This window comes from Drosophila arizonae, chromosome X, assembly GCF_054131065.1.
Source record: "Drosophila arizonae isolate 15081-1271.41 chromosome X, UAZ_ARI_1.0, whole genome shotgun sequence".
NCBI classification, from domain to species: domain Eukaryota; kingdom Metazoa; phylum Arthropoda; class Insecta; order Diptera; family Drosophilidae; genus Drosophila; species Drosophila arizonae.
Window position 1 is genome coordinate 1,676,754 of NC_142927.1, and position 20,382 is coordinate 1,697,135.

A 20,382-nucleotide genomic window follows, 5' to 3' on the forward strand; every position below is an offset into this window, starting at 1 on the left:
TCAAATACAAATTCAATGTACACAAATCCATGCGAGTTTATTGATTATAGCGAGTAAAGACCAAGGATTATGCTGGGTATGCGTAAGTTGAGCCAGTTGGGCCTTGTCTTAGCATTAAGCGATTTCTGTTTACTGAGCAATTCCTGTGCCCCTCAAGGTCCCAAGCCGACGAGACTGCCAAGGTAAGTGATATATGTATGTTTATGTTGTTACGTATATGTAAATATACAGCTATGCCGTCATAATTATGAATCAAACCGCTCAGCATTTGGGCGCCATTAGAGAATGTGCTGACACTGCCAGCGCGAGTTCCCCCTCAATGTTTGTTTTAATTCCTTTTTTTTTAGTTCCCAGCATTCAGTTTGGCAAAAAAGAAAAAATAAATGTTACTGGGGTAGCATAGCAACACAAATTATGCAAAATTAATATAACCTGTTGCTGATCGAAGTTGCTTATTGCTCAAAATTGCATCGCTCAGCTCTTATATCCTATGCACTTACGCTCACACAAATGTGCGTGTGTGTGTCATGCACTTATGTTTATATACTCACTTATACTCATACGAATAAACTGTGATACTCTTAAGTACATATACTCTTTCACTATTCTACTGTTGCACTATTATGCTGTCTACTCTTCTACGCTGCTGCTTTCTTCTCATATACTGCAATACTCTTCTACTCGCATACTATTACACGCGTTGGCTTTTACAAAATGCTACTCTTCTGCTCTCTTAGTCTTATATTCTCGTCTTCTATTACTTTAAAGAACTTAAGCTATAATTCTCTTATACTCTCTTTTATATGTGCGTATACTCTTAGTCTCTTAAGCTCAAATACTTTTAAGCCCTCATATTTGTAGGCTCATTGCTCGTTTACACTTATTCTCTTCTGCTCTTCTACTCTTCTACTCTTCTTTCAAAGTAAGTAATATACGCTGCTTAGCCGCATTACCATAGTTACAGGGTATACAGTGAGAAGATATTGAAATTCTTGTTTTTGTTTGTTATTTAGTTTTTATTTATGTTTCATTTTGCTGTTGTTTGGCATAAATTGTTAAACATGTTTTTTGGTTTTAATTTAATTTTTTTTTTTCGTATTTAAATATATATAGTTATGTATACTTTTTTTGTTTTTTTTTTGTGTTCTTTTTTTAGTTGTATTTGGTTGTAGTTTTTGTTTTTTCTTGTCTTCTTTTATCTAGTTTAGTTGTTTTTTTATATTTTAATTATTAAATTTAACTCTCGTTTATGCATTGCTTAGCTAAAAAAAATCCACTTACAATTAGTTTACACAAGTTGAAATAGTGCGAATGACTTTTTGTTTGTTTTGTTTTCGTATAGCTGTCTTCTAGCACTCGCTGCTGTTTATCTAAAACCTAACGAGATACGAGCGATGGGAGGGGGGGGGGAAGGTTTGTAAGAGCGGGTAAGCTGGAATTAATTCTAATCTCGTTTCATCTCACTTCTGTTGTCAATGTGGCGAAATGGGAGTGGGGAGCGAATGGAAACTCGCTATAGCTGACTGAAAATGATGATGCTCGATCAACGAGTAACGAGTGCAGGGTAATTCGTTGTACTTCAGCTATTGACATTTCGGGAGAAACTAGAGCCAAAGCGCGATGAGTGAACTTAAATTCGTTGTGCTTCAGTCAATCTGATTTGGCGAGTTTGATATATGTGAGTGGCGAGTAACAAGTTCACTTGAGTTTAGTATGATTGGCCTTTTAGTGAGTAACGAGTGATTTGAGAATCGATAAATCAGAGCACCTCAGTAGGACTAAAGACTAAAACTCTTTATATATGTATCTGAGCACCATTACAATTCCCGTAGGTGAAGTAGCGGGTGGAAAAAACGAGGGATCCCCAGTGACAAATGGCAACGAGTGGCAAGTAAACCCAAGCCCTTCCCTAGAGGGACCGAAGATGAAGTAGCGAGTAACGAGTGTGACTGACGAGTTGAGAATAGCGAGTAACGAGTACATCGCGTGGTAAGGAAAAGTGACGAGCGACGAGTGACGAGTGACATTTAGTTCTAGTTGTATTCTTGCTATTAACAATCTGTCTTACAGCTGATTTATCTTGTGTAGTATACATTAAGGTTAGTGCTTATGCGTATCATACAATATTTGTCTTTTTTTACGTTTTTCTTCGTTTATCAATTCGTTTGCTTTGGTTTTTTTTTTTTTTTGTTTTTGTTTTTTTTTTGTCGATCGATCGATTGATCGATCTGTATATTTTATAATCTCACGCTAAAATCTCAATTACACAAATTCGCTTAGTTGCTATGACTAGTTAGCCTATTAGAATACAAAAAAAAAAAAAAAAAAATTATATATATATATACATATGTATATATATATTTATGGGAATTACATAGACAAAATATCAACAAGTCTTACCAATTATATAGATGTTGTTTATATATATATATACATATAGTATATATATATGTATATATTATATATGTATGTGTATATAGATATATGTAGGTATACATAGAGTTAGAGCACGACATTCAATAGTTAAATAGTTCTACATACAGATACAGATTTATAGCTAAGCCCAAGTATATATATATATGTATATAATATTCGTATGCATATACATATATATATATATATATACATACATACATATTATGTACACTCGAGTGTTACTATATATATATATGAAGTTGTCTAATTCCTAGTCCATTTGACGCACTCGCTTTTAAAGGAATTAAGTCGAATATCAAGAATCGATGATCGACTTAAAGGTTCCTTTAAAAGAAGTCGTCAAAGGTTTTTGATTATGTTTGGTATTGAAGCATCGGTGCCGATAAGTTCGGATGATGCGAGCTATTCATGCGCAATGCGGATAGACTTTTGTTATACCACTCGTCCTCCGGTGACATGCCTGAAAGCAGAAAGAGGAAAATATAGCATTGTTAGTTGGATTGTATAAAAGTTGGGTTAGAATGAAAAGCTGTATGGCTTGATATATGAATTGTCGGTGAATTTATTCGCATGAAATATGAAGTGTCAGGTGAGGGTATGATAAATAAGGTTAAGTTGAAGGTCAGCTTATTTGATTATTATTTTTTGTTATCATAATTAACAAGTTTAATGACAAATCATTGCATAAAACTGAGATTACATTGCCATTAAAACACAATCGGATTGAAGATTAGGCCAAGTGTTGATTTAATCAACAAGTTGTAATCCTAATATGTAGATTTATGCATTAACTGTGACTATTCAAGATTTCCGCTACATAAATGCAAAAATCAATGAGGTTAGGTTGAATTAGGCTAGAGGTTATGATGAATCAGCTGCACATATTTCGATGATTATTCAAGATTTCCGCTACGTAAATGGAAAATGGGCCGAGACGAACTCACCCAGACACGCACACACACACACACACACACACACACACACACACACACACACACAGACACAGGATGCTATGCCTAACTGGACTTGAGAAACTTGTCTTGACTTTATTTCGCTTTTTTCGTTTATTTTCGTTTTCTTCCTTGGCCGGAAATTCATTTGCAGATTTGTCGTCGGCTTGACTTTTGCCTTGCAGCCATCTCACTCTCTATCTCTCTCTCTGTCTCCCATTCTGCTTCGTTTTCTTCCTCTCTCTTAGTTCCTCTCTTTTAGTTAATAATATCCGGTTAAGTAGTTCCCCCGCTAGCCCCCCGGGCCATATACGTCCCTCTGTCTGGCGGCTTTATGCCTCTATATCTAATGTCACTCGCATTTACAGGTTTGTTTAGTTGCGCTGCTTATCTTTCAATTTTCTGTTTACGGCTCCGAGCTCGGAAGATCCCCTTCTTGCCGTCCAATTTCCTCTGCCCTACCCCCCCCCCCCCCCCCTCCATTTTCTTATCAGCCGTCGCGACGTCGCCTCAATAAACAAAAATTTCATACTTCAGACAAATGGCTCGAATTAATGGAGCCGACTGCGAACGGAAATTTACGCTAACTCGAAAATCACATAGAATTTATACATATGCATTCATGCACATACATATGTACATATATAAGAGAAATATGGCGTATTAGGATTTCATTTCAATGAGATAATCGTAGCATTCTGCCGAGAATCTATGAGACTGCTGAAAATTCGCTCAGAGAACGAATCTTTGAGCTAAAACAATGGCTGAGCGCATGATAAAAAGAGAGGGTTATATATAGTGAAGGCCACAGAAAGACAGAGAGAGCGGCAGAGAGAATATGGCAGAGGGAGCGAAGCTTTTTGCGCTTTTATCGTAGAGAGTGTATGCTATCATGGCCATTAAAGGGTGACCATACCATGCATATTTATGAAATTTATGAATTAAATTGTTTCTAGCATAGGTGTGTTTACTAAATAAGTATATTTCTATATATATACTTCTATTAATTAAATGGGAAATGAAAATCGATATTTATCGATTATAGGCTAACTTTAAACATAAATGACTTGTTGCAATAGAGCTGATGGACGCAATGGGAACGAACAATATTTATTGAGCCTATCGTGATTATATGATATAGTATATTAGTATAGGTAATATACAAATGGCCATAGTATATGTATGTGTGTATGCCTTATTGACTCTCTCTCTCTCTCTTTACACAAAGATTTCCAATTAAAGTCTTGCTCTCATTCACAAATTGTGTTGTCGCAGCGCTAAAGAGTTGCGCTCAACTTTCTGAAGACAAAGCTCAGCTTGAGACGCGAGAGCCAAAGCTCGTGAAAAAGCTGCGAGCAGCCGATCGCAGCGAGCGGCTAGCAGGTAGAAAAAGGCGCAAACAGAAGCCGAATATTCTTAGTTAGTCGGCGGGCGGCTAAGTGTCGAAACGTTTGCCGAGCCCAATTAAGAAACAAGTGCAGTGAGAGTGCGGGATAGAGACAACGTTTTTTTGAGGTGAGGTGCGAGACGTAAAGCATGAGGTAAAACGGAACGAAAGCGTGAGTAGTGCCAACCAATTGGAATTGTTACCGATAGCTGTTTGCTTTGCGTACTTACCCATCGAGTCCTGGCGCACGCCCACCGAGCCCATGTTTGTGCCGTGGGCCATTGAAAATGGCTGCGTCATGCCCGGATATGAGGAGGCGCCCATTTGGAACAGATCCTGCAAGTGTTAGAAAACAATTAATTATCATAAATGTGGAAGCGTGTATGGGTGTGTGTGTGAGTGTGAGTGTGTGCATGCGTGCAGCCTTACCTGGGGATAACGATTCATGGTATTGTGATGTGGATAGGGCTGATAGCCGCGAGAGACGCTATAGCCTTGAATGTTCCGCATCATGCCGTTGCACGACGGGATCACAGATGGTGCCAATGCCTTTTGCAGCTGCTTCTCCTGCTTGCGGTACTTGGCGCGTCGATTCTGAAACCAAACCTGCAAGAGGACACAGGGAGAGAGAGAGAGAGAGGGAGAACGATGATTTAACATCAATTAAAGCGTTGCCAGACCTTTAAGTTGTTTGCTAAATTAACCAGCAATGCCAGCCGCAGCGGCAGCAGCACTTGGCAACGCTGTGCGCATAAAAAATAAAAAGCGAGCGTAAAGCGAATGATGGAAAAAAGGCGAGGCGGAAAAAAAACATGGCTGCCCCAATCCATGCACACACTTACACACAGACACGAATACACCCAAGCATTTCACTTTAGACTGCGGGCGACGTCTTATGAGTGAAAAAATCTACAAAATTGAAATTGAAAATAAGTTGACGACGCTGTTTGCAATGAGTGGGGCCGCATCGGGTGGAGGGTGTGGCTGGGGTGTGGGGTGTGGGGAGGATTTCTGCTTAGACATTATTAAAGATGGTCCTCACGATTGCGACTGGGGTCCCGACTACTGCCGCTGCCGCTGCCGCCGCCGCTGCTGCTGCTGCTGCTGCTGCTGCCGGTGCTGATGGCAAAAAGAAATTGCCAAGATGAAAGCCGCGCGCCGAGCATAGACAACGTTGCCAGTGGGCTTAGCGGCCAACAGAGTGGGAGTACGAGGGAGTGAGAGCAAGAGGGCGGCGGCGGCAGCAGGCGACGGGCTGTGTGTAAAAATTTCCGACATTTTGAAAGCTGCGCTCGCCTCAGCTTACTTTGACTTGCTTACAAGTCGCCCGTAATGGCGCGGGCCCAGACATCTAAAGGGCGCGAGCAAACAGGGGCGGTGCGGGCAGAGAGAGCGAGCGAGCGAGTGCTGGGCGTGGAGTGTGGGGAGATAGCGACGGGTGGGGGTAACTGCCCTGTGAGTGTGGTGGGTATTTGTCGTTGTCTTCAACTTGAGCTTGCTACGTCTTTGGACGTCTTTGGCATTTTTCTTGTATTTATTTTATCATTATTATTATCTTTGTCCATGGCTATGTGTGTGTGGGGGCCTGAGTGTATCCCTCTCGGTGTGTCTGTGTATGTGTGTGTGTGTGTGTGTGTATTTTAATGAAAAATACAAGCAGGCCTGCAGCTCGCTCGCTGGCTTTCGGGGTTGTTTTCTGTGCCCACTTGATGGCTCGTTCGGTTTCATTTGGTTGGCTGCCAGCATAAAAATGCCAGCCCATGCTTATGTGTGCGTGTGTGTATGTATGTGTGTGTGTGTTTGTGTGTGGGTAAAAATGCTCTTAGCCATTTGTTGGAGGGTTGCAAACTGCCTTCTATGCTACTTCGACTGTCTGTCTAGCTGTTTGTATATTTGTATGTACATACATATGTATATATGTATGTATGTATGTGTGTGTGTGTGCCAGCCATCAAATGGATCCTTAATTGAGTTACTCCGCCCACACACAGACACAGTCCTACATATAGATGCAATACATAAAAAATGGCTATGATGGAAAAAAAAAATGAAAAAAAAGCTCGGAAAATTGTAAAATCGAGCACAGAACTTTGCTATACCCTGTATAGTTGACCAGCCATGGGGTATGCTCATGCCAAGACACAAATTACGAGGGTATTCATTATACATATATCAGTAATATGGATTTATTACTGTTATATCATATTTTGATTTATTCTTAATGAAAATTGTCAGTTGGGATATTGATTTTATTTCTTATACATTTTCGATGTTTCTTATATAAGCAAGTCTAATAACTTTCTCAAAGAGCATATTATTTATGTTCTATGTTATTACGTAATGTTCTCCAATGTTTTAGAGCTTTAAATTAATTCCCTAGCTTTTTTATTGAATATAAATCTAAAGATAAATCTGAAAGTTATGTCATGGCGATGTTTTTTATATCTCAACAATCATACAAATTACCTTAGCTATGTTATACAAGATCCTGGCAATATTCTCAGCTCTACACAGTATTAATTTCGGTTTATTTTGTGATGAGCATGATTAATATTTAGTCTGCTATACTCTGCAATGTTTTTGCTTTAGTTAAAAATAAGTTTAGTTTCAGCATGAGTCTCTTTTTAAAGACGTTATCAGCCTAATCCTTGTTGCCTAATCTATGTTTTGACGATGTTTTCTTATATAATATTTTATACGTTTTGTACGTTCTGGATTGTCATTTGATTTTGTTGGTAATTGGTAACTAAATGTGGCCTGCGATGTTTAGCGATGTTTTTTTTTTTAGTCTCATTTGTTGGTTTCTCTGAATGGGCCTAATTAGATAAATGTAAATTAAAACTACAAATAGCCTGGCCCAACAACAACAACACACACACGAGCACACACACACACACACACACACACACCGGGATACAGACATAGACAAGCACCGCGACGGAAATATGAAAATTAAACGTATTCAAATTGAATTTACTTTCAACATTTAATCAAATTTTGACCCGCATAACGTTTCATTGCAATGTTATTCAGTCTCTTTGCTTTTTTGTGCTTTTGGTTATTTCAATTCAGCAACGTTTAGGGATTTCGCATTGTTGTTGTTATTAAATTGGAGTTAGCTGAACTTAGATGCAATTCTCTGTGCGTGTGTGTGTGTGTGTGTGTGGCCTATAAACAATATATAAATAAAACAAGCAGCTAAACGAATTGTTATCACATTTCATTTCAACATAATTTCTAATTTGAAAATATGTTTCTGCATACCAATTGGCTTTCAGTTAAATTAGCTTTTCCTTAAAGACTATCAATTCATTGTTTTTCCCCATTTTCATGAGCTGCGCTCTAAATTACGGGAAGCTAGTGCAATCTGTCGAGTTGAATTGCAATTATCATCATATATGGAATACTATATATATAATCCACTTCAATCGGATTTGAATTCTCTTTTAATCTATATTTTTGGCTACCGAATTAAAAAGATTTTAATAATTCTAATCAACGGACAAATTATCTAATTTACTTAATCATGCTCCATTTGGATTTATGGTTCTTCAAATTCATAAAAAAAATGCCATACTAATTTAAAGATGAGGCATTAGTGCAGCTGCAATCCAATTAGCCGACAATTATTCCAATTGGCGTCCAGTTGACATTGTTTATTTACACATTGGCTGCAGACCAAGCAAATGACAGTCGGACTGCGATGATTCGCTTGTTGATATTAATGTTTAGCAGAAAATCGTGCATTTTTTACAGCACTTGCAAAATATCGAATTGCCAATTGGAGTAGTGATTCATGATTGCCTTGAATATTAATTCCAATTGCAATGCAGTTGCCATCGTTTTTTTTTTTTTTTTTTTTTCAATAACATTTGTTTCTGCTCATTGGAGCCGCACAAAAACCCAACTGGATTCTTATTCGAATAACATATCGCATGTACATACATACACACATATAACTATGTATATAGTAATCATACATGCATGTGTATTGTATATGTTATAAATATTCAATTTCATTAAAGTTCTGTTCGTGTTTCATCCATTTTGCTGTTTCTCAATTTCCATTGCCTACTTATTGGCGCCCGCTTCTTTATGCAACTCGATTCGTTCTCTGCCTCCCTCCACCCCCTTATCGGTCTATATACACAGCTCGATTTATTTCTGAGTAAATTAAGCTATTATTGTTATGCGACTCATTTCACAATTGTTTACAGAACAATCGAAAGGAAACGGACTGTATTAACGTAAATAGTAGATATTGTATTACATATCTGATACATGCTTATATAGATATGTTTACTCGACTCCCCTTGCATTATATGCTTATATACTGCATAGCACATCTATAAACAGACTGTTTAGCAATTGATCAATAAAAGATTAATAGAGCTCAGATTGTTGAAATTAAGTAATACGATAATGACGGATGATAATGAAAATAAACGTAATAAATAAATTTAATATTAATAATGCTACGCTAGTATTAGTGATTATAACGATAACAATAGATAATAATGCTAATACTAATTACTAATTTTTAGTTGATAATAATGCTAACACTAATATTAATGATAATGGTAATGCTAATACTAATGCTAAGATGAATAATAATGATAACATTAGTATTAGTGATGATAACGTTAACAATAGATTATAATGCTAATACTAATGCTAATAATAATGATAATGCTAATACTAATATTAATGATGATAAGGATAATAATAGATGATACTGTCAATACTAATGATAATATTAATAATAAAACTAATATTAGTATTAGTGATGATAATAATGCTAATGTTAAGGTGAATAATAATGATACCATTAGAATTAATGATGAGAACTATAGTATAACGATGATAATGCCAATACTAATGATAATATTAATGCCAATACTAATTTTAATTCTAAGACTGATGCTAATAATAATGCTAATTCTAGTGCTAAGGATAACGAGAGATGATTTAATTATGATGATAGATGATAATGAGGCTGAGATTGATAATGATAATAATATATGATAACGACAGTTGATGAATTAGCTAAATCAGTCGTTGCTCACATCTACTCCCATCTACATTCTAGCTATTCCTCCCACATTCTCTCACTCTAGATCTTTCTAGTCCGTCTTGATCTTTGGCGAAGTCTACTCATAACAAATCTTAAACCTCATCTAATCTCAATTAGTTGTACACGAAGATAGCCATCGCAGCCTAGCGAAAAGCTTTTACCTTCCTTCGAAATGCATCTGTGCTCCAGAGGATAATCAAAATGCGAAAAGGGCTAACAATGACAAATATATACATATATAACTATATATAGAGTTATATATACAGCTGTTGGCTCTGATCTGATAATTATGTGAGCTGAACAAACAAGCAAATTGAAAGACTAGCAAAATGCGGCAAGGGGCGAGGGTTGAGCTCGAGGTAGACGGGCAGGCGGGCAGGCGGGTAGGCGGGTAGGCGGGCAGCCTGCAGGGCGACTCGAATCAGGACATTTGTTGGCGATCAAATGACAGGCAAATGCCCTGCTATTAGCACAGCATAAACCATATTTTTCTACAAATGTTCAAATATTTACACACACTCGCACACACACACACACACACATAACCCTCAGCTGCAGAACCGCAACCCTCGTATAATGAGGCGTAGAGTTTGCTCTGCTGCTGCTTCATCTTTCTCTCTCTTTCTCTCTCTGTTGGTAATTTGACGACAACTTGACTCTGGCACTCACTTAACAACAAGCAACAACAACAACCAGCAATAGCAACAACAACAACAACAACCAGCAACAACCATATCTACAACATAATTTTGGTGTTGACAAAATTTGTCGCATATAAAATTGTATCGCAAATTTTCTTTAGGTAGTGCGTCAAGCGGCTGAGGGTGACGACCAGGGGGCCAGGGGTAGCTGGGAATCGGAGTTGGGGGCTATGCGGCTGCTACATCTGCTTGAAAAATCTAAAAAGCATTTCTCATATTCGCTAATGCAAGAGTGCAAGTGCGAAGCGCATAGCATCAGCTTCAACCTATTTGACAACTAATTAGGCTCATATACAGTAGAATCTGGTTATAACGACTCGGCTTGTAGCGTCTGTACGGTTATAGCGACGAAAATTCTGGTTCCCAGACAAACTTTTATGATTCTACTGTATATGTAGAATTAATATATAGATCCTATATGTCACACATCCAATATGCTTTACAGATCTGTCCCAGTAATAGGTCAGCATATAGAGCGAAAGTAACTGTTTAGATATTGGAGTGTCTGGCTTGTAAATATAGCTAGTGTTGTTAATAGCACTGTGTTGTTAATAACACTTGATAGTTCTACTTGACCTGGACAACAGTTTCTATCTAACGGTTTGCTTATTTGTGTGTGGCTAAAATGTAACCAGTGTTGTTAATAGCACTGTAAAGAACACTCTACCTAAAAAATCTACAATCTAAACATTTCAACTTGACAGCAGTTTCTATCTGGCTGTTTTTTTTTTTTTTTTAGTGTTGTTAACAGCACTGTCTCTTAAATAAAATCAACTAGCTAACAGCAAGCTGAAAGTCTAGCCTAGTGACAGCCTTCAGGCTGCATATATGAAGGGATATATGCAGTCCAGTCTCACTAATTCGAAATGGCAAGAGAATCACTTTTTTTTTATTTACACAGAAACTCAAATTATCGATAATAATCGAAAGTGAATTTTTTTTCAAGGTGATACAATTTTTTCGATTTAATGGGGTACATTCGTCGATATTGATATATATGATATACATATACATATACAGATAACTCTATCAATTGATATTTGTAGATGACTCTATCAGGTTGTCAACTCGCTCTCAGCTCACGAATCTCTTAGATCAAATCAGAGATTTTTCCTTTTTATTTTCTTAGCTTCGTCTGCTCGTCCCCGTTGTGACATGTAATTCTATACCTCAAATGGGCAAATGAAATGCGCCCGGGGTTTGCGAGGGGCGGGGTAGGAGTGTCTGAGGGTTGAGGGCTGAGGGCTGAGGGGTGAGCTACCCTAACCACAGGAGAAGCCGCTGCACTTCACTTGTTTCGCAGTCATGATAAAAACTATAAATTAATTATTACCGCGGCGCACTTGAAAGCGCAACAGAGTCGCAGCACAGCAAGGCGGGCGGAGAGGGGGTGACACACAGACAGGCGTGCATGGGTGTGTGTGTGTGTGTGTGTGTGTCTGCCCTAGTGGGGGGTGGCTTTGGCTTTGGCTTTGATGCCGTGTCGCCCCGGAGAGCACTTTAGAGCGACACCCAAAAGCGAAGCATTCAATTGGAATAATCGTGAACTAATCGCCTAACCCAGATGATCAGAGCGACATCCATATAGAGTTAGGCGCGGCTGGGGGTGGGGGCTGAGTGGCAGGGGTAGTTGGTGTGTGGCATGCTCTCTAACCAAGCAAATGGCCCTAAATCGCATCAGTGCGCAAATTGCCAGCGCTGCGGGCGAAAACAACTGTTGGAATAAATTGGAAATTGAAAGACCAGCGACAAATCGATTTACGTATATCGATAGCTATATAGCTAGATGGATAGGTAATTAGCGGCATTTGAGGAGCTCTTCAGGAAAGATTTCATGCGTTTCAGTTAGCTTTAGTTATAGCTATGCCAATGCAATGAATTCGATCATTAAATGAACTAATTCACAAGAGCTAACTGAAGAGCTGAACTAGTTCCGTTTAGTGAACTAACGTTAATTTGAATGATTTACCTTTACCATACTCATTTAATTTCTATAGAGCATACTTGTTGCACATGTTCAAATGAACTAGTTCAACTAAATGAACTAGAGCTACAAACTCATATGGGAATCAGAATTTGCTTGCAAATTCCACATACAAAGAGGCAAAATCTCTGCATCTCGTTGACCATTCGCTTTTGAAATATTTTCTAGGGTATTTTTTATGCTCTGTTACGGGCGGGGCACCATGGAATACTCACTTGAATTCGCGCTTCGTTCAGCTTTGTCGTTCGCGCCAGCTCCTCGCGACAGTAAATATCCGGATAATGCGATTTGGCGAATGCCGCTTCCAGTTCAGCTAATTGTTCCTGAAATAAAGCGGATTTTAATTATGCTAATTTCTGTTATATATATATGTGTGTATATATAAATATAAATATAAATATATATATATTGGCATGAGCTGCAACACACACACTCATATACATTCTGTCTCTCTCTCTTCCTCTCTCTGTGTGTTTGACTTTTTCAGTGAATGCAAATCTCTCTGATAAGCAGCAAAGAGACAACATTAAGAGAGCTTGGGTTGAATTGATGCCGACATGGGCGGTGACACGCCCCACTGCCAGCCAGCCCACTGTTTTGTCCATAGCTAAACAATTTTCGTATTCCCATTGGCTCAGTTTCAGTTTGGCAAATGCAAATTGTGTTGCCCACTTCGGAGGACTTGTCAAAAGTTTAACATCAAATTTCCATTAGAAAGCAGTGTTGTAAAGTGACCAGCGAAGAGTCTAGCAAAAAATAAATAGAGAAAGCAGAGCAGACCAAACAAACAACAACGACAACAACAACCGTAACAGCAACAACACTACTTAAGCAGATTCCAGGCGAGCGTAATGAAGTTTTGCTTAAAGCTGTCGCAGCTCGACACACGCAGCCCAACTGGCTGTCAACGCGCTTTATGTGGCGTTCCACAACACTTCAAAGTGCTTGTCATCGAGCTATCGATGACCTACGCATCGGTCTAGACAGGCACTTGGGATTGGGAACAGAACTACAATATTATTGATGGATAGACTTAAACTAAATAGCTAAGCACTTATCGATTACTGATAGCGCTTAGCGGATATCGGCTATAGCTAATCACATATCAGAAGTTGGTGCTTTGCAACACTGTTAAAAGTAATGCTCAAATACGCCACATGACGCTTTACAACACTTGCCATAGCTTTGCTACTTTTATTGCTTTCAATGCATGCCCAAATGCACTTGAGCATTATCGAGCACTTGTATTTGCACTGTAGGACCCTTAAAAAACCCCTTTTATAGCACTACTGATGTCTCTTAATATTCGATACGTTCGGTTTTGTAGCTATACTTTACATCAGATTCTTTCCCGTTGATATGTACATAAGCTATATTTTAATAGTCTTGTAGACGTTTTCCAACACTTGCGTGCCCCACTTAGAAGCCAATGGAACTGACGCACTGTAATATTGTAGATATCAATAAAACTCCTTTAAGAAATCAGCATACATAAACATGTGTCTTTTTCAACACTTTTCTTTCACAGACAACACTTTGCAACACTGCTTAACGGATTGTCCTTGCCCCTGATTGAGTTTAGCTGATTACATTTTTGAATTTGTGATTGAAATAACACTCTAATGCTTAGGCTCTATCTACCAAGTGAGTTGTTGTTGTTGTTGCTGCTGCTGCTGTTGTTGTTGTTGTTGTTGTTGCTGGACATTTACTTTGGCAAATGCCAAAAGTTTTAATTGCAAGCGTAACCTTCACGAAATCTAATTAAAATTTCTCACTACGTGCTTGAGCTGAGCAGAGCTGGTCTCGTCTGGGCCAAAGGGGAGGGCAGCGGCGGGTTGAAATAGGGAATACCCCTAATATATATATATGTGAGTGTGTGTGTGTGTGTGGGTGTGTGTGTGGGTGTGCGTGTAGGTGCACATGCATATTCACTCTCTCTCCCACGCTCTCTCTCTCTCTCTGTCTATCACACTCATACTCCCTCTCTCCCTCTCCCTCTCTCTCTCTCTCTCTCTCTCTCAGTGGTTAACTGACCTGTGTGAATGTGGTGCGATGTCTTCGTCTGGCTGGCGTTGGGCAGGATGCTGTGGTTGGGGTATGACCGGCATGTTGGCTCAATGATGAGATTCCACTTCCGGGCGATGTGATGCCAGCGGAAACCGTTGACATTCCGCTATTTGGTTCCGGTTTGAGTTTCTTGAAAGCGCCCTCTGCTGGAAAAGAGAGAGAAAGCAAAATACAGTTTAACTAAAATGAACATTACTTATACGGAGTATATATCATGAAATGTCTATAACTGATCTGATAACTCTATCTATAGAGCAGACTGGTATCAACAGTGAAATAGTAAAGCCGATCAGTACGATTGATGACAAGATACCAGAATAACTTAAAGATCAATTTGTAGAGATCAGCTTAAAATATCAGAGTGGGTATATACGACTATATATGAATATAGTTAACACTTGAACTCTTTAAGCTGATGCACAGAAGGACGAACGACCAGACGGATTAAGCGACGAAAGCACACACAGATCAACTACTTGATGGACGGGCAGAGGAGCAAAGCTAAAGTCAGAGGAATGTGCAAGCAAACGGACGGACGGGCGGATGTTGAATAGGCAGAAAGTCAGAGCAACAGAAGAGCGTGGAGGCAGATAGACAGAGGCAGGGCAGAGAGGCAGAAGAAGAGTCGAGCGGACGAGCGGACGTGCGTACAGCCAGAGCAAAATACTTGAGCGAAAGAGCGGACCGGCTGCCACACTGAAAGTAGGATGTGCAGTCAGGAATCTGTTGGACGGAAAGACAGAGGAGCAGAATAGTAAACGGACGGATGAGTAGGCAGGCGCGCGGATGAGCAGGCAGGCGGACGGACATACAAACGGCAGAAGAGAAAGCGACTATATAGCCAGACAGACATAAAGCCTAGCTGCACTGCATGAAAGCGTATCAAAAGGCTTACTCCAAATACAACAAATTTTCATTAAAGCAGAAAGTGAGAGGGAAAGAGAGGCACATAGCTTGAAATTAAAGAGCCGAGGCAACTAGCATTTAATTTGAATTTTAATATGCAGCAAACGTTTATGGAAACTGCCACCCCCTACCCCTACCCGCACCCCTACTTATGCCTGTAACTCCCACTCTTCGTCCCTCCCCCCCCTCCCTCTCTCTCTCTTTCTCTCTGCATGCCTCTCTTTCGGTTTGTTGCATAATTTGTTGCGGCCACAATAACTTCGGCGGACGTCTCCGGGCCACGGAACACGGAGCACGGGCCACGGGCCACGGGTCACGGGTCACGTCGTCCTCTCCGGCTCGGGCCATGAATATGCAATATGGGATAATTTATGCAAATTTCTCGGCACATTAATCGGACAGAGCAGTCGCTCTCTCTCTCTCTCTCTCTCTCACTCACTCGCTCTCTCCTGCTCACCTGGCGAATTACAGGGCCAAAGGTCAAAGTAGGGAGCGACTACGGCTTAAGCTTCATTCATTTAGCTTGTCACCTGCCATGTGACCTCTGGCCACCGGCCTCCGACCTACGCTGCCGCCGCCGCTGCTGCTGCTGCTGCTGCTGCTGCTGCTTGGGCGCTTAATTGGCCCGCTTAGCTCGTTAACAAAATTTCAACTATGTTTGCATTTAACATTTCGCTCGCACTAATTGAATAACACACAAGGCGAACGCTACCTTTTATCTGCATTTATTTATGCTAACTCACGGTCCCTCTGTCCTCGCTGCCCTCTCTCCCTCTCTCGTTGGCTATCGCAGTTAAGCTTTCGTGACCTTGTCAAGGTCATTAAGGATTAAATCATTTCCTGGCCCATGAGCGATCCTCAGCTTTGTTTTCTTTTCAACTCAGTTCTCTGCATCTTTTGCATTATTTCTCTATGGATTTTTTGTCTGTTTTTCCTTTGATTATCCCTGCTCTTTCTACACTCTTCGCTCTTGTCACTTGCAAGGCATAGTTTGGAATTACTTTTGCCATTACTAGACTCTTAATATTCACTTTCCTTTCTGTTCATTCCTTTCTTCACACTGGATTTTCTTTTATTACTCTTTTTCTTTTCTATGTGTTCCTGATTTCTAATCTCTATTTCTCAATTCCTTTGACTTTTTTCTTATATATCATCGAAGTTTACTTCTCTAGCGAGTCTATCTCTCCCTCTCTCTCTCTCTCACTTTCTATCCTTTACCCTTCTCTTCCCTATCGTTTTGCTCATTCTCTCTCTTCTTTGGCGCAAATATTATGCACTGCCTGCACTTTTCGCCTAACTCATTATCGCTTCTCTCTCTACTGCTGCTTCTTCTATATTCTACTACTGGGTCCCTCTCTTCCAACTCTCTTCTTTCTTTTGTATATCGCTTTGCTTTGGCTTCTCAGCTAGTTCTAAACGATAAGAACAATGAAATATTTTTCAATATGTGAAATCCAAATCGAATCAAATATTTTTTGCTTTCTGCAAGAGAGTAATATACATTATGCATTCATAGCTCTCATAGCTCAGGTTCAATTCCCCGAACTAGTTCATTGTTCACTGGACTTGTGGGTTTGTCTGTGATCATTGGGGACTACTGAGTACCTTTCTCTCCCCATCTCATCTACTATAAGAGGAGTTTATGTTGTTTCTTCTTGGCCTTTCTCTCTCCCTGTCTTTTCTCATTCAACATATCTCTTCTTCTCTGTCATTCTATCTACCTTTCCTTACTTATCTGCAATGCTCATGTTATTTATATATAATGTTTATTTATCTTCTATTCTCCGTTTCTCAAGCCTGTTTCCTCTCTCTTCTCTATTTTTCGTACTCTTATAGTCTCTTATCCCTATATTCTCTCGTCAATATCTCTTCAACTTATTTCAAGTCTACAGTTTTTCGCTTTCCTCTTCCCCTTCCCTTTTCCCCTTCATCTGCACTGTATCAGCTAGTCGAGAACAAAAGCTGGGCTATTGAAAGGACTCAGCGATTAGCTTGGATTACAGAGCTAAGCCAGAGCCTTGGCAGAGCACGAGCAAGGGCACGAGGCTGAAGGACAGCGAATGTGCCTATTAGCAGCTGATTTTTGTCCTTTTGCTGTCACAACAATTGCGATTAGGCCGAGGAAATGTGGCAAACGGATATGCTCACATAAAGGAGTAATGCAGAGGCCAGCGACAAAGGACGTGCCCGAAGCGGGCAGTTGAGCCGGGAGACAATTGGCAGAAGGCGTTAATCCTTTCGCTGCACAATTGTGGAATAGGGAAAGGGCAGGGAGCAAAGAGCGGGGTCAGTGATGGAGCTTACCTGATATGGTGTGATCGGAGAGTCGAGAGGGCGGCGTGTGGGCCGGCGTGTGATGATGCGAGGAGGAGTCCATGCCAGGCGTCGGCAAGCCCGAATAGAGAGCACTGAAGTCCTCGGGCGTGCTGCTGCACTTGCGCTGGTGGTTGAGCGAGGACGAGGAGGACTTGTCGAGCGTGGTGATTGGGGAGCGGGTGTCCTGCACCGAGCTGGCCAGGCTGAGCAGGCGATTCTCGTGCGCACCGCCGATGCCCATCAGGCGATTGTCCTGGAAGGACATGAACTTGGTGTCCTGGGCAACGCCAACGCCCGCCGCAGCGTGCTGCATGCTCGCATGATCCTCGAGCAGACCCTGCTGCAAGCCAAGCAAACCGCCCACCAAATTGGGTCGCAGCTCGTCCATGCTGAGCTTGCCCGCCTGACCGCACGCTCCAGCCGCCGAGAAGTTGAGCTGCCTGCTAAATATGGCTGGAAAGATGTTGAACTGCTGCGAATCGGCGCTCGATTGCGGACTCAGCCCCAAGCTGTGCGGCACCGCCGCCACCGAGGTCGATGACGAGGAGGCAACAACGGAGGCCGCAGCGGATGCGGCAGCGGCAGATGCTGCAGCGGCGGCAGCAGCAGCGGCAGCAGCGGCGGCCGCTGTCGATGAGACCGTCGAGTGGCTCGTCGAGTGGCCCGTCGAGCCTGGCCCGTTGCCTATTAGGAGTGTGGGCGTGCCGTGCAGCTGATCTAGCTGTTGTTGTTGCTGCTGTTGCTGTTGTTGCTGTTGTTGTTGCTGCTGCTGTTGAGCTACCTGCAATTGTTGCTGTTGCAGTGGCGCAGCTCCCGCCGGCAACTGTTGCTGTTGCTGCTGTTGTTGCTGTTGTTGCTGCTGCTGTTGTTGTTGTTGCTGATGCTGCTGTTGCTGTTGCTGGTGATGTGCGTGTGCTGCTGCTAGGGCGTGTGCGTGACTGTGGGCGTGGCTGCTACTGCTCCCGTTGGAGGGCAACGCTTGCTGCTGCTGTTGCTGTTGTTGCTGCTGCTGCTGCTGTTGCTGCTGACCGTTTGTACTGCTGTTGCCGACGACTCCTACCAATCCAGCTGGCAATCCGACGCCGCCTACACCGGTACCAGGGCCGCCGGCACAACTTTGATGTTTGAAATCCAATTTGTGGCCGGCGTAAAAACGCTGCGTATCGATATACGTTTTGAAGAAATCTATTGAATAATCCAACTGGAGGCTGTAACGCGGCAAGATGCGCGCGTTCTTTTTTACGTAAATAAAATTTCGATTGAGCTAACCTAAGCTCCTCTCGTTCCAATGGCTTGCTTGGGTCTAAGGATTGAGAATTTGTTACTTTCGTTTTTAATGTCTCGTTGACGTTTGAGTTTTCAATTTGATTTTACACTTTTCCTTTTTGTTTTTGTTTCTTACGAAATATTCTCACTTATTGCTAGTCAAACACGTGTTTGATCTTAGCTGTGCTATTTTTGAAAATGGCGCCTCTTTTGTCATTTGCTAAATTGTTACACAATGGCGCATTCTCTTGGCTTTGATAAATTGTTGTATTAAAAAAAAATGGCGCCTCTCAATATGGCGCCTTGTCTTTAATTGGCCCGCTGCGATGCGGCGCTTTGGTCAGTTGCCTTCGCTCTTGCTCTTCTGGTAATCACACTTAATGCAAATCATTTGCATTTGTTATTATTGCCGTGCTCCTTGCACTCACGTACACACACGCGCGCACATTATTATTATTTTTTCTTTCAATTTTATTTTTTTGCAAATGGCGACGGCTTTTTGGGACACTTGAAAAAAATACAAACTCTTATTGGAAAAAAATTGTGAGCAGTTGATTTTCGAGCCGTTTTATTTGGTTGATTAATTATTGTTGTTATTTGTTGTTGTTGTTGTTGTTATTATTATTATGGTTGGATCTGCAATTGGCGTTGCGTCGCGTGTTGTGTGATACCGTTATGTCGAAAGCCGTTGCAGCGACTGTTGGTTTTGTTGGTTTGTTGCCGCTGCTAAAGCAAAAATCGGCGACGCCGACGGCGAACGAAGAAAAAAATCAACAAAAAACAACAACAAATATGAACAACGAACGCCTCGAAGAAACACGCAACTGTGTGGATGTGTGGGTGTGTGCGAGCTGTGTTTGTGTGTGAGCTAATGTCGCAACTATTGTGAATTGTTAGGCTATTGATGTTGTTGTAGCTGCTGACGTTGCTGTTGTTGTTATTATTATTGTTGTTGTTGTTGTTGTCGCACGCACAACGGTACGTATTCGCGGCCGATCAAACTTAAAATGATATACAATTTCAGCCAACATACAAAATTATAACGAAATTAAGGATCATGTGCTCTGCACGAAGCTGAGCTGCGCTGCTCGGCTGATGCTTCTGCTGTTGCTGCGCTGCCTCTGCCACTGCCAATGCTGGTGCTGCTGCGGCTGGGGGTTGCTTTTTGCTAACAGTGGGAGTATTGCGGGTTGCGCGCGAACGATTGGTGGTTAGTGTATGCGTGTGTGCGTATGTCTATGAGACCACGAATCGTTAGTCGTACTAATAATTTGAAAAATAATGAAACTTCTGCT

The 20,382-nt window shown here is 41.1% G+C and overlaps 1 protein-coding gene across 1 annotated transcript; it reads right to left on the reverse strand.

The window, feature by feature from the left end:
- Position 1: 1 nt before the first annotated feature.
- On the reverse strand, positions 2 to 18,559 carry LOC108618029 (homeobox protein unc-42). Its single transcript, XM_089474196.1, has 6 exons — positions 17,810 to 18,559; positions 14,567 to 14,742; positions 12,748 to 12,855; positions 5,203 to 5,379; positions 5,004 to 5,109; positions 2 to 2,896 (listed from the first exon to the last, which is right to left on the reverse strand). Exons 1-6 carry the CDS (start codon positions 18,207 to 18,209, stop codon positions 2,790 to 2,792), a joined length of 1,074 nt encoding a protein of 357 aa, XP_089330322.1. The 5' UTR covers positions 18,210 to 18,559; the 3' UTR covers positions 2 to 2,789.
- Positions 18,560 to 20,382: the final 1,823 nt, after the last annotated feature.